At 45.5% G+C, this 13,024-nt stretch overlaps 1 protein-coding gene across 1 annotated transcript in view; it reads left to right on the top strand.

The window, feature by feature from the left end:
• LOC122816753 (lysosomal alpha-glucosidase-like) overlaps window positions 1–12,789 on the top strand; it is a gene marked incomplete in the record, with an annotated part of 907,240 nt that extends 894,451 nt beyond the window's left edge. The window contains 1 exon segment of the mRNA XM_044089759.1: window positions 12,027–12,789. Coding sequence (XP_043945694.1) covers window positions 12,027–12,089 — 63 coding nt within the window.
• Between the last annotated feature and the right edge of the window lie 235 nt (window positions 12,790–13,024).

Here is a 13,024-nt window from a genome sequence, read left to right as displayed (position 1 = left end):
TTTCTTGCAGGTTCAACCCATTATCAATTCTCTGCATTGCCCTTTGGTTTATCTACTGCGCCCAGAGTATTCACGAAATGCCTGGCTTCAGTAATTGCCTACTGCAGACTTCAAGGGATACAAATATACCCTTATTTGGATGACTGCCTGATCCAAGCGGACAGCAAGCACATTCTTCTGAAACATCTGGCTTATGTAATAATGTTATTAAACTCTCTAGGATACACAATCAACAAAGAGAAATCAAGACTAATACCCTCTCGGAAGATAATTTTCCTGGGTGCCAATTTGGACACAAACACCCAGATGGCCTACCTCACGCCAGAGAAGCAGGGGCAACTAATTCAATATTTCAGAACACTGGCAAATTGCACCAGGCTGACTGCAAGGAAAATCCTGCAGGCTCTGGGATTCATGGCATCTTGCATCTTACTAATCCCATGTGCAAAGCTGCATATGAGAAAACTACAATGGTACCCAAAAAACATATGGTCTCAACACAGCCACAGTTTGGAAACAATAATACCACTAATTCCATGTCTGCAAAAGGAATTTCTGTGGTGGGCTCAAGCATGCCAAACAAACACAGGTCTTCCATTCAGCAAGCCTCAAGCAAATCAAGTCATCACAACAGACGCCTCGGACTACGCCCGGGGGGTGCACATGACAGACCGGTGCATTCAGGGCAAATGGACCCAAAAAGAAAAGCACCTTCACATCAATCAAAAAGAAATGCTAGCAGTGATAAATGCTATTACAGCTTTCAAGGACCTTCTACAACCAGGTCGGCTATTGATAAGAACAGACAACACCACAGTTATGTGGTACATAAACAAGCAGGGAGGAACACATTCTTATCCCTTATGCAGACTGGCCATGTCACTTTGGAACATGGCCATGGACTTACAAATGGAACTACAAGCACAGTACTTGCCAGGCAAGGAAAACACGCTGGCAGACAACCTAAGCAGGAATATGACAGATCTACACGAATGGAAGTTGCATCCAAAAGTTTTTACAGAAATAATCCAAGAATGGGGAAGGCCAGACATATATCTCTCTGCCTCCCACAAAAATCATCAATTGGCAAAATTCTGCTCAAGGATCTTCCATACAAAGGCCGGGAGAGTGGACGCTCTCTCTTTCAGTTGGACATCAATGACAGTTTATGCCTTCCCACCTCTTCCTCTGCTGCCCAAAGTCCTATTGAAGACCAGAGCAGACAGACCACAGATGATCCTCATTGCTCCGGACTGGCCGAGGCAACACTGGTACCCACTCCTGAGGAGCCTGACGCATTCCCCACCATGGACCCTGCCTCTAATGCCTCTTCTTCTGACTCAGCACAGCTCCAAAACTCTTCACAGTCAGCTGAAAACACTCAATCTAGCCACATGGAAGATTCCTTAGCATCGCAGCAGGCCCTACTCTCCAAGGAGGTGCAGGATGTCATTTTGGAGGCCAGAAGGCCATCAACTAGAAAAGCTTACTCTGCAAAATGGAAACATTTTTGTGTTTGGAATGAGAAAAAGGGCCAATGCCCTGGAAAACTGAATTTACCTCAAATACTACAATATTTGGCTGAACTGCTAAGCAGTGGACTTTCATTCTCCTCCATCAAAATCCATGCCTCAGCCATTTCTGCAGAATACAACACTGATCCACCTTTATTCTCTCACCCTCTATTAAGACAGTTTCTCAGAGGGGCTAAGAATTTAAGACCTCCAAGGAAACAACCAATACCTGCTTGGGATCTTAATTTCATTCTGGAAAAACTGACTTTGCCTCCTTTTGAACCAGCTGCCTCATCAGATTTACAATATTTGTCCTGGAAAACAGCTTTCCTTCTGGATATCACTTCAGCTCGTAGAGTTTCAGAACTACAGGCTCTTATGGCTGTCCAGCCTTTTATCATCTTTCATCAGGACAGTGTTTCATTACGTATCAACCCGTCCTTTATGCCTAAAGTGGTATCCAAGGTAGCTTTAAATCAGGCCATACATTTAGCTACTTTTTATCCTAATCCTCAAAACAAAGGGGAGAGATTACTGCATTCCTTGGACATCCACAGAAAACTGCGTTATTATTTGGACAGAACAAAAACTTTCAGAAAATCAGAACAGCTTTTTGTGGCCTATGCGGTAGGAGCTCAAGGAAAGTCAATATCCAAACAGACAATCTCAAAATGGATAGCCCACTGCATACGCTTTTGCTATTCCTTTCATGGCAAAACTGTACCTACAGGCATTAGAACTCATTCTACCAGGGCGACAGCCACCTCTGCAGCCTTCCTCAGAGGAGTTCCTACCAAGGATATTTTAGAAGCAGCCACTTGGAGTTCTGTGCATACCTTCTCTAGGCACTACAACCTACCATTATACTCCAAATCTAGAGCAGGCTTTGCCACTGCAGTCTTGCAGGGCATTTTGGCTCCTCCTAGCTCCACCTAGTGCCTACCACCCCTTTCTTAGCTTTGGGATTCTACCCATCTGTTATGACTGCAGCTGTATGCACAATGAACATAGTACAGTTTTGTACCTACATAAATGTAGATGTTCGAGTGCTAATACAGCTGCAGTCCAGGCTTCCCTCCCTCCTTCCCCTCTAGGGGTCGTCTTTTGTGGTGTATTTGCTTGCAACTACTGGTCTTTGATTATATTGCATTACATTATTACATAATTTTATGTATTGCCTTCCTTCTGGGGGCACCTGACATCTGGGGCAAGAAAAACTGAAGAAAATGGCGTCGGCTGGTTCTTTTATACCCCTGTCGCACTGACGTCAGGGAAGAAGCGACGACAACCGACGCCAGACCTAGACTTTGGAATTTGGCCGACTGAGGACCCGCCTGACGGCAGGAGAATCCATCTGTTACGACTGCAGCTGTATTAGCTCTCGAACATCTACATTTATGGTAGGTACAAAACTGTACTTTCTCACTCCAGAAAAACAGGTCTGTTTGACCAAGTATTTCAAACAAATGGCCACCAAATCACAGCTATCTGCAAGGAAAATACTGCAAGTCCTAGGGTTCATGGCCTCATGTATTCTAATTCCATATGCAAGACTGCATATGAGGAAACTTCAGTGGTAGTTAAAAAGACTTTGGTGCCAACATTCTCAGGACCTGGAAACAGTCATTCCAATCATACCTTGTCAAAGGGCAGCGTTCCTTTGGTGGGCAGAAGCATGCAACCACAACAAGGGACTGCCTTTCACTCAACCCCTCGCTGCCCAAACCCTGACAGATGCATCAGACTATGCATGGGGAGCTCACATGGCAGGCAAATGCATTCAGGGCAAGTGGAGCCCAGGACAAATTCTCCTGCACATCAATTAAAGAGATGCTAGCTGTACAGAATGCTCTGACAGCCTTCAAATACCAAATCCTTCCAGGACAGCTGCTGATAAAAACAGACAACACTACAGTTATGTGGTACATAAACAAGCAGAGGGGAACCCATTCTTACCCACTCTGCAAGTTAGCCATGGCCCTGTGGAACACAGCCTTGAGCAACCAGGTGCATCTACAAGCTCAATTCCTGCCAGGCAAACAAAATTCACTGGCAGACGACTTAAGCAGAAGTCTCCTAGACCCACACGAGTGGAAATTGGAGCCCAGCCCCTTCAACCTTCTAATCCAGAGGTGGGGGACACCGGAGGTGGACCTCTTTGCCTCCTCCGAGAACCACCAGTTGAGCAAATTCTGCACCAGGAACCCTCATAGCAGGGTTTGGAAAGTGGATGCCCTATCCTTCCAATGGGAAAACCTCTCAATTTATGCCTTTTCACCCTTTTCCCCTCCTCTCAAAAGTACTACTCCAGATCAAACAGGATAGGCCAAGGGCAGATCTTATTGCCCCAGACTGGCCATGCCAGTACTGGTACCCACTCTTACGCAGTCTGACAACAGTGCCATCCTGGCACCTTCACCAGACCCCTACCCTGCTGTCTCAGCAGGAGGGACAGATTTTGCATCCACACTTGCAAACCCTAAACCTTGCAGCCTGGCTTATTCCCTGAATACACCACAAGCAACCTTCAGCAAAAAGGTGCTGGACGTCCTTCTCGAGGCCAGAAGGCCTAGTACTAGGAAATCCTATGCTGAAAAGTGGAAAAAATATTGTTCTTGGAATCGGTCTCAAGGAAAAGACACAGCAGTGCCTTCCTTACCTCAAATCCTGGATTACCTAGCAGAGCTACTCCACAGAGGCCTATCCTTCTCCATTAAGATTCATGCCTCTGCCATCTCAGCTCATTATAATACCTTGCCACCTCTATTTTCTTAGCCTCTCATCAAACAGTTCCTTAGAGGGGCTAACAACTTAAGGCCCCCTAGGAGAGCACCCACCCCTGCCTGGACCTTAACTTTGTACTGGAAAAGCTCACGCTTCCCCCTTTTGAACCTGCTGCTTCAGCAGAGTTAAAATTACTTTCTTGGAAAACAGCCTTGCTTTTGGCCATAACTTCAGCAAGGAGAGAGTCTGAGTTACAGGCACTAATGGCTGTGGAACCCTTCATTATTTTCCATGCTGACAGGTTTCCCTCAGGACTAACTCGACCTTTATGCCTAAGGTGGTGTCCGATATGGCTCTAAACCAATCCATCCATTTGCCAACCTTCTTCCCTAATCCTCAGAATAAAGGGGAAAGGATCCTGCACTCCTTGGACGTGCACAGACAGCTCAGGTTCTATCTTGACAGGACTAAACCTTTAAGAAAATCTGACCAGCTGCTAGTCAGCTTTGCTACAGGGGCAGAGGGCAAAGCCATTTTAAAGCAAACCATTTCCAAATGGATAGCACATTGCATCCATTTCTGCTATAAGCACCATGGAAAACCTACCCCACATGGGATCAGAACACATTCCAGTAGGGCTACTTCCACCTCTACAGCATTTCTCAGGGGAGTCCCTACCAGGGACATTCTGGAAGCTGCAACCTGGAGTTCAGTATACACCTTTACCAAGCATTACCACTTACCTATTTTTTCTAAATCCAGAGCTGGATTTACTACAGCAGTCTTACAAGGCCTGCTAGCCAGCCCTAACACTTCTTGACTGCCTCCACCCTTCCTCAGCTTTGGGAATCAACCCAAGTGTGATGACTGCAACAGTGAAACACGAAGAACATAGTACAATTGTGTACACTTACCATAAATGTAGATGTTCGAGTGTATTCACTGTTGCAGTCCTGGTTTCCCTCCCTCCAGCCCCCTGATTTTCTCTATCCTTTCTACCTCTCCTCTCTATGGCCATTTTTAATGGCAGTGGTATTTGGTGTTCCATACCATATACTGGCTTCCTATTTGGGGGGCTCCTGACATCATGGAAGAGATGACAGCATCCGATGCAGAAATCCTAAGACTCTGGTATTCGGGCTGACTGAGGGCTACCTGCAGGCAGATAACCCAAGTGTGATGACTGCAACAGTGAATACACTCAAACATCTACATTTATGGTAAGTGTACACAACTGTACTGTCTAAGCCAGGCTTTTATGGCAAGCACTCACAATGACTCTCCCTCCCCACTCGGCCCTCCTTTCACTCATCAAAAACTAGGAGGAAGGCTCACCCTCTTCAAGGACAATTGGGTCTCTATAACCAAGGACCAATGGGTCTTAAAAATCATTTCTCAGGTATACAGATTCTCCTTCAGCGAACTCCCTGTTCCAAAAGGGTACCCAGATCTTCTCCCAAACCAGTGGGCAGAGGCATTGAATCAGGTCCAAACTCTAATATCCCAGGGGGCAGTAAAACCTGCCCCTCCCCCCCCCGGATCAAACAGAAAATGTTTTTTACTCCAGACTATTCCTTGTTCCAATAAAAGAGAGCACTTGGCGTCCCATCCTGGATCTATCCAAACTGAACACCTCCTAACTGGTCCCCAGATTCAAAATGCTAACCTTGCAGCAGCTCCTGCCTATGCTCTCACAAAATGCCTGGCTTGTGACACTAGACCTAAAAGATGCCTACCTCCACATCCCCATCAGGGAATTGTGCAGAAAATTCCTGCACTTCAGAGCAGGCTATCAACACTTTCAATTTTCTGCACTACCCTTTGGCTTATCTTCTGCTCCCAGAGTATCCACCAAATGCTTGGCCCCAGCTATAGCATTCGGCAGACAGAGAAATGTACAGATTTACCCTTACCTGGACAACTGCCTCATTCAGGCAGAGTGCAAAGAAATGTTGCTCTAGGACCTTCTCTTTGTCAAATCACTCCTAACTTCCTTAGGGTTCACCATCACCGAGAAAAAAATCCAAGCAAGACTCCACCAGAAAAATTGTTTTCCTGGGAGTGGTGCTAGACACAGCAACCCAGTTGTTCTGCCTGTCTCCAGAAAAGCAGAGCTTCCTGCCTCTCTACTTCACCCAGCTGGCTTCCAGAAGCCACCTCACTGCAAGGAAGTTCATGCAAGCCCTGGGATACATAGCATCTTGCATCCTTCTCATCCCTCTCTCCAGGCTTCACATGAGAAAACTTCACTGGTACTTAAAGAACCTTTGGTGTTGGCATTCAGTCCCTAGAGACCACTCTCCCTCTGATTCCTTGTATAAGGGCCGGATTTCTCTGGTGGGCATGGGCCTGTGCCATGAACAAGAAACTTCCCTTCATCCTCCACCCCTCCAGTCAGACATTGCTTGCAGGTGTCCCCAGGGCCTTTGGAATGCCCAGAAACTTTACTTGCACATCAACCAGAAAGAATTGATGGCAGTGCTAAAGGCTCTGACCTTCTTCCAACCCCATCTCAGGCCAGGGGGTCCTCCTTATAAAAACAGACACCACAGTTGTGGTACATCAACAAGCAGGGGGGCACCCAATCTTACCCCCTGTGCAGGTTACCCATGAGTCTCTGTCTTACAGCCACCTCCATGGGCTTACATATAATTGCCCAGTACTTACCAGGGATTGACAACACACTGGCGGACCAACTAAGCAGAAACTTACTGGACCCCACAAATGGCAGCTCCACAGAGAAGTCTTTCTGCAAATCACCTAGGAGTGGGGTGCCCCAGAAGTGGACCTGTTTGCCTTGCACCTCAACCACCAGCTGCACAAGTTCTGTACCAGGGAGTATCACCTCCTAGCTTGGAAGGTGGATGCCTTGACCTTCCCCTGGAGCTCCCTCTGTGTATGCTTTCCCTCCTCTGTCCCTTATTCCCAAGGTTTTGATTAAAATAAGAGAGGAGAGACCAAAGGTCATCCTCATTGCTCCAGATTGGGCCAGACAGCATTGGTACCCTTATTATGTAGTCTGACCTTACAGCCCTCAAAGCTGCTTCCCCTGATGTCAGACCTTTTGACCCAGGAGAGGGGGAAGGTACTGCACCCAGACCTACAGACTCTCAAATTCTCAGCATGGCTTGTACACTAAAAACTAACAAGGAGTCCCTGTTAAGCAAACCGGTCCTGGACATCTTCATAGAAGCCAGAAGGCCCAGCACAAGGAAATCCTATGCATGAAAATGGAAAATATTCTGTTCCTGGAAACAAGAGAAGGGGCAGTACCTCCCAACTTTCATTCTGGATTACCTAGCAGAGTTGCTCAATAGTAGCCTCTCTGTCTCCTTTATTAAAATCCATGCCTCAGCCATCTCTGCCTGTTATGATTCAGACCCACCCATCTTCTCTCATCCTTTGATTAAACAATTCCTCACAGGGGCTTCTAATATCAGGCCTCCCAAAAGGCTTCTGACGCCGGCCTGGGACCTAAATTATGTGTTAGAAAAGCTAACTTTGCCTCCTTTCGAACCTGCTGCTTCAGCAGAATAACTCTCTTGGAAGACTTCCTTCCTACTAGCTATCACCTCAGCCAGAAGGGTCTCGGAACTTCAAGCTCTCATAGCTGTCGAGTCCTTCATAATTTCCCATGCGGACAGAGTCTCCCTGAAGACTAACCCCCTCCTTTATGCCCAAGATGGTATCTGATGTGATTCTTAACCAGGCCATACCCCTTCCCACCTTCTTTCTCAACCCTCAAAACAAGAGGGAAAGAATTCTACACTCACTAGACGTGCACATGTCGCTCAGATACTATCTGGATCATACTAAGCCACTCAGAAAAACAGACCAGCTTCTTGTAAGCTTTGCCTCAGGGGCAGAGGGGAAGCCCATCTCCAAACAAACCATTTCCAAATGGATTTCACACTGTATCCATTTTTGCTACAGACTACATGGGAAACCCATCCCTAAGTCTATCCATACCCACTCCACTAGGGCAACCTCCACTTCCACTGCCTTTCTCAGAGGAGTACCTACCAGGGAAATCTTGGAAGCAGACACCTGGACCTCTTTCCATACATTTACAAAGCATTACCACTTACCCCTCTTTTCTAACTCCAGGGCAGGGTTTGCCTCTGCAAGTCTGCAGGTTTTCCTGTCCCATACCTAGGACTCTACCTATCCTTCCACCCTTTTCCTCAGCTTTGGGAATCCTCCCACAGATGATGACTGCAACAGTGAAACATGAAGAACATAGTACAGTTGTGTACACTTACCATAATTGTAGATGTTCGAGTGTATTCACTGTTGCAGTCTTGGTTTCCCTCCCTCTGTCCCCCACTTAACATCTTCCCCTAGGGGACACAAGCTTCTCAAGATAGCCATTAGCCACCAGGACCATTTCTCTCTCTTTTCCCTTGTGCTTTTGATGGGTTAGGGCAAGAAAAACTGATGTAATGATGCCGGCTGCCATGCTTTATAGCACTGACGACCTGATGTCAAACTACAGGTGATGGCAGCTGACACACAAAAACATTTGACTCTGGTATTCGGGCCTGCCGAGGGCTGCCACAGCAGGGATAACCTGCAGGTGATGACTGCAACAGTGAATACACTCAAAATATCTACAAATTATGGTAAGTGTATACAGCTGTACTTTCCTATTTCCCAGGAAAGGTCTATGGAGACCAATCCTGGATTTGTGCCATCTCAACACCTTCCTTGAAGTTCCCTCCTTTCAGATGCTAACTCTTACTACCCTTCTCCCCCTGAATCCTAACCCAGGCCTTCTTGGTATCCTTAGATATAAAAGACACCTACTTACACATCCCAATCCATCCTCTCTTCAGGAAATTTCTCCACTTCTCAGTGGGTTCTGCACACTATCATTTTGTGCTTTGCCATATGGTCTCTCTATGGCCCAGAGTGTTTACATTATGCCTGGCACTAGTCATGGCCTTTGCCAGGACAAAGGGAATCCAACTATTCCCGTACTTAGATGATATCCTGATCCAGGCCCCGTTCGATCCTATGGTACTGCAACATCTAGACTTCACCATTTCCCTCTTGAGAAGTCTGGGTTTCACTGTAAATCTCAAAAAATCATCCCTTATTCTTTCTTAGGATCATGTGTTCCTGGGGTGCAGGATCCTAACAGAAAAAAGGATGGCCTGTCTCCCCCAGAAAAAGTTTTGTGTCTCAGTACTTCAAGGAATTGCTGCCTGTAAAAGCCATGTCAGCCAGGGAGTTCCTCAGGCTCCTGGGATTCGTGGCCTACGCCATTCCCATGGATCTCCTGGCAAAACTTCACATGAGAAAGTTCCAGTGGTATTTGAGAACAGTCTGGAAGCAACACCTGCACCCCCTGGAGTTCATGATTCCAATACTCCCATGCCTTTCCAGGGATTTGAACTGGTGGATAGCCCAGATAAACACCAACCCAGGCCTGCCTCTGCAACCCCTGCCCCACAAGCAGGACCTCTTCACAGACGCTTCAGACACACGTTGGGGGGGGGGGCAAACTTGGGAGAATGGAGTGAGAAACTCATGGACCCTCACTCAACAGAAAGAACAAATCAGTATCAAGGAAATGAGAGCCTTGAAATTAGCTCTACAAATTTTCAAGGATCATCTCCTTCCAGGCTCACTGAGATGGTATACAGACAATACCACAGTGCTGTGGTACATCAACAAATGGGGGGACAAAGTCTTACCTCCTTTGCAGGTTAGCTCTGTAGGCATGGGAAATTGCCCTAGATGGACAAGTCAACATCCAAGCTGTCTACATTCCCTCAGCAGACAATGTGATGACAAATACTCTAAGCAGGACCATGACTCTATCTCATGAATGGATGCTAAACAGGGATGTGTTTCTGGACCTGGTCCATCAATGTGGTATTCCAGATGTGGAACTGTTTGCCTCCCCATGAACAGACAGCTTCCAACCTTTTGCTTCAGGGTACCACATCCCGAACCATGGAGGGTGAATGCTGTCTGATTCCATTGGAAGGGGATGTACACATATGCATTCTGCCCCCCCCCCTCCCTCTTATACAAAAAGTTCTGCTAAAATTTCAGAAAGAGCAAGCTCGAAACTTGTTGGTGACTCCCTATTGGCCAAGGCAGCACTGGATCCCCCTACTACTCCATCTAGCCAAGGGGAATCACCATGTTACCCCAACGGATGGACCTGTTCACACATGAGAGGGGAACACTCATACACCCACAACTGTCCTTAAACAGAGGATGTGCTTCAGGTTTTGCAGGAGGATAAAAAACCAAATACCAGAAAATCATACCTTTCAAAGTGAAAGAGATTTTCTGCCTGGTGTCAGAAACGCAACTTACAACCACTTGTTGTAGAACTTCCATTGGTCCTGTCCTACCTGTGTGAATTGATGAAGTCTGGACTGTCTTATTCCTCTGTCAAAGCCCATTTATCTGCCATCTCAGCATGCCCGCCTCTCATCTCTCCTTTGGCTTCTAGGCTGGAAGTTGAACTTTTCCTAAAAGGGGTTCTGCACCTCAGACCCCCAAGGAAGCCCATTCCACCTCCTTGGGATCTTAACTTTGTACAGGGGAAATTGACACTGCCACCCTTTGAGCCAGCCAAAGACTGTTCTCTCCAACATTGTACATGGAAAACTATACTCTTGGTGGCTATTACTTCAGCCAGGAGGGTCTCAGAACTACAAGCCTTTATGGCCTCCCATCCTTTTACTGTTTTCCACAAAGACAGGGTGTATTTGTGCACCAGTCCTACCTTTATGCCCAAAGTGGTCAATGAGCTGTCCCTGAATCAGGCCATCGATCTACCCACATTTTTCCCTTCACCCCAAACCCAGCTGAAAGGATTCTGCATTCCCTAGATGTTCGCAGACAACTTGGATACTATCTGGCCAAGACCAGACCCATCCATAAATCAGACCGGCTCTGTGTGTCTTACCACCCAAGAGCCCTGGGACACCCTGTTTCCAAGCAAACCTTATCCTCTTGGATATCAATGTATAAAACAATCACCTTTTGCTATACCACCCATGGCAGAAGGCTTCTCTTCCCATGTAAAGGCAAACTCCACTAGGGCAGTACCCTCCTCTGGAGCTTTTTTCAAGGGTCTGGATACAGCTGCCATTTCAGAAGCAGCTACATAGTCCTCTCTCCATACCTTTACCAAATGCTACAAGTTGGAAATTGTTTTTAGGGCCACAGCAGAGTTTGCCAGAGCCATCCTTCATGGGTTTGTGGAAAATGCTTTTGTTCTTCCTCCATATTCTTAACGCAGGAGCTTTTGCACTCTCCCTTGTGTTATGAATACAGCAACATACGAACAGAAGGACATAGTATTGTCGTGTAAAATCTTACCATAACTTTAGATGTCTTTCTCTTCTATATGCTGCTGTATAGTTCCCCACCCTGCCTTCCCCCTTGCACTTGCCTGACTCCTGAGTACCCATTCTGTAGTCGTTGATTCCGGTGGCATTCAGTACTGAGGAGGGTGCGTGCTGATGTCAGTTTTGTACGTCTGTTTATGGCAGACGTTCGCAGAGACACGGGACTTCACACACACCCCAGCAGTAGCATCTATCTTTTGTAAAATGTCCGGATTTGCGAAAGTCGACTAGAGGCAGACTCCCTTGTGTTATGAATAGAGCAGCATGTAGAAGAGAAGGATCTAAAGTTATGGTAAGATTTTGCACAATACTTTGTGTCCTGAGCATGTACAGTTCATTGTGCCTTGTTCCAGTGTAAAATGTGTTTTACTTGTATCTTTTATTGAAAAAATGTTTATATGTATTTCCACAGGTTCTTACAGTGGAAAATCTGCAGTTGAATCTAAGCAAAGAATTTGTTATGAGATGGCAATGATGACAATACCATTGGTTATGCCTCTTAGGACACTTAAAAGGACATCCATAAGCAACTTTTATTTTAGTCTGCAGTGAATGACAAGTTCATTTTGGAACAGCAAATAAAGAATGTAACCACAATTTTGCATCCATGATTAAGTAATTTACCATGGAGTGCTCTGACCTGCTGCTAAAATTTTAGAGTCAAACTGTGATCTTGCTGCTGCTTCTGAAGAAAACTGAATGTTGAATCTTTTTTGCACAATTACTTTTATGCTTGTGGCCATTGTAACAGAATTGTTTACATACTTTATTACCTGTTGATTTAGCCTATGTGGAAATTATTTTTATAGAACCAATGTCATTACAGTTTTCATAAAATTGCAAACATTGACGTGGGATCTGCAGCTTTTAAATTAGAGGAGAATGTTAGAGCATGTAGTACAGCTTTATGAGACAGGAGGAATATTTCTTGAGGGTTGTTTGACTTAATCTTTACAGAATATGCACATTTTAAGAAACCTTGTTTGAATTAAATGCTCATACAAGTTATTTTAATAATTTAATATGTGGATAATTTTTTTAGCAAAGTAACTTGTAATAGAAAAGTGTTACATGATTATTCCTTGACTGGCACCAGTTTACATTGTTTCTGTAAATGAGTAGTAATTGTATTGTCATTTAATAAATGGTTAAATAATAAAAGTTGCTGTAGTTGATTTAGATGTAGTTAGAGTAGATGATATCTAGAGCATAACAGATCAAAGTATCATTATGGTCTGAACGTCAGGTAATTTAAACCCTTGGATTATTCTGCTCATTTGAAAATAATTTGTATGATTTTAGTTACAGCCATACAGTTTTTAGTAAGGCACGGTTTGGGCCAGCTCCATGGAGTCGGGAAACTAAGCCCTGACTGCAGTCCTTGTCGCTTGCGTTTGACTATTCAGTCCA

The sequence above is a fragment of the Protopterus annectens genome, chromosome 12.part0 (assembly GCF_019279795.1).
Source record: "Protopterus annectens isolate FY-2018-M chromosome 12.part0, PAN1.0, whole genome shotgun sequence".
Lineage (NCBI taxonomy): Eukaryota > Metazoa > Chordata > Ceratodontiformes > Protopteridae > Protopterus > Protopterus annectens.
This window is presented reverse-complemented; position numbering and strand designations above follow the sequence as displayed.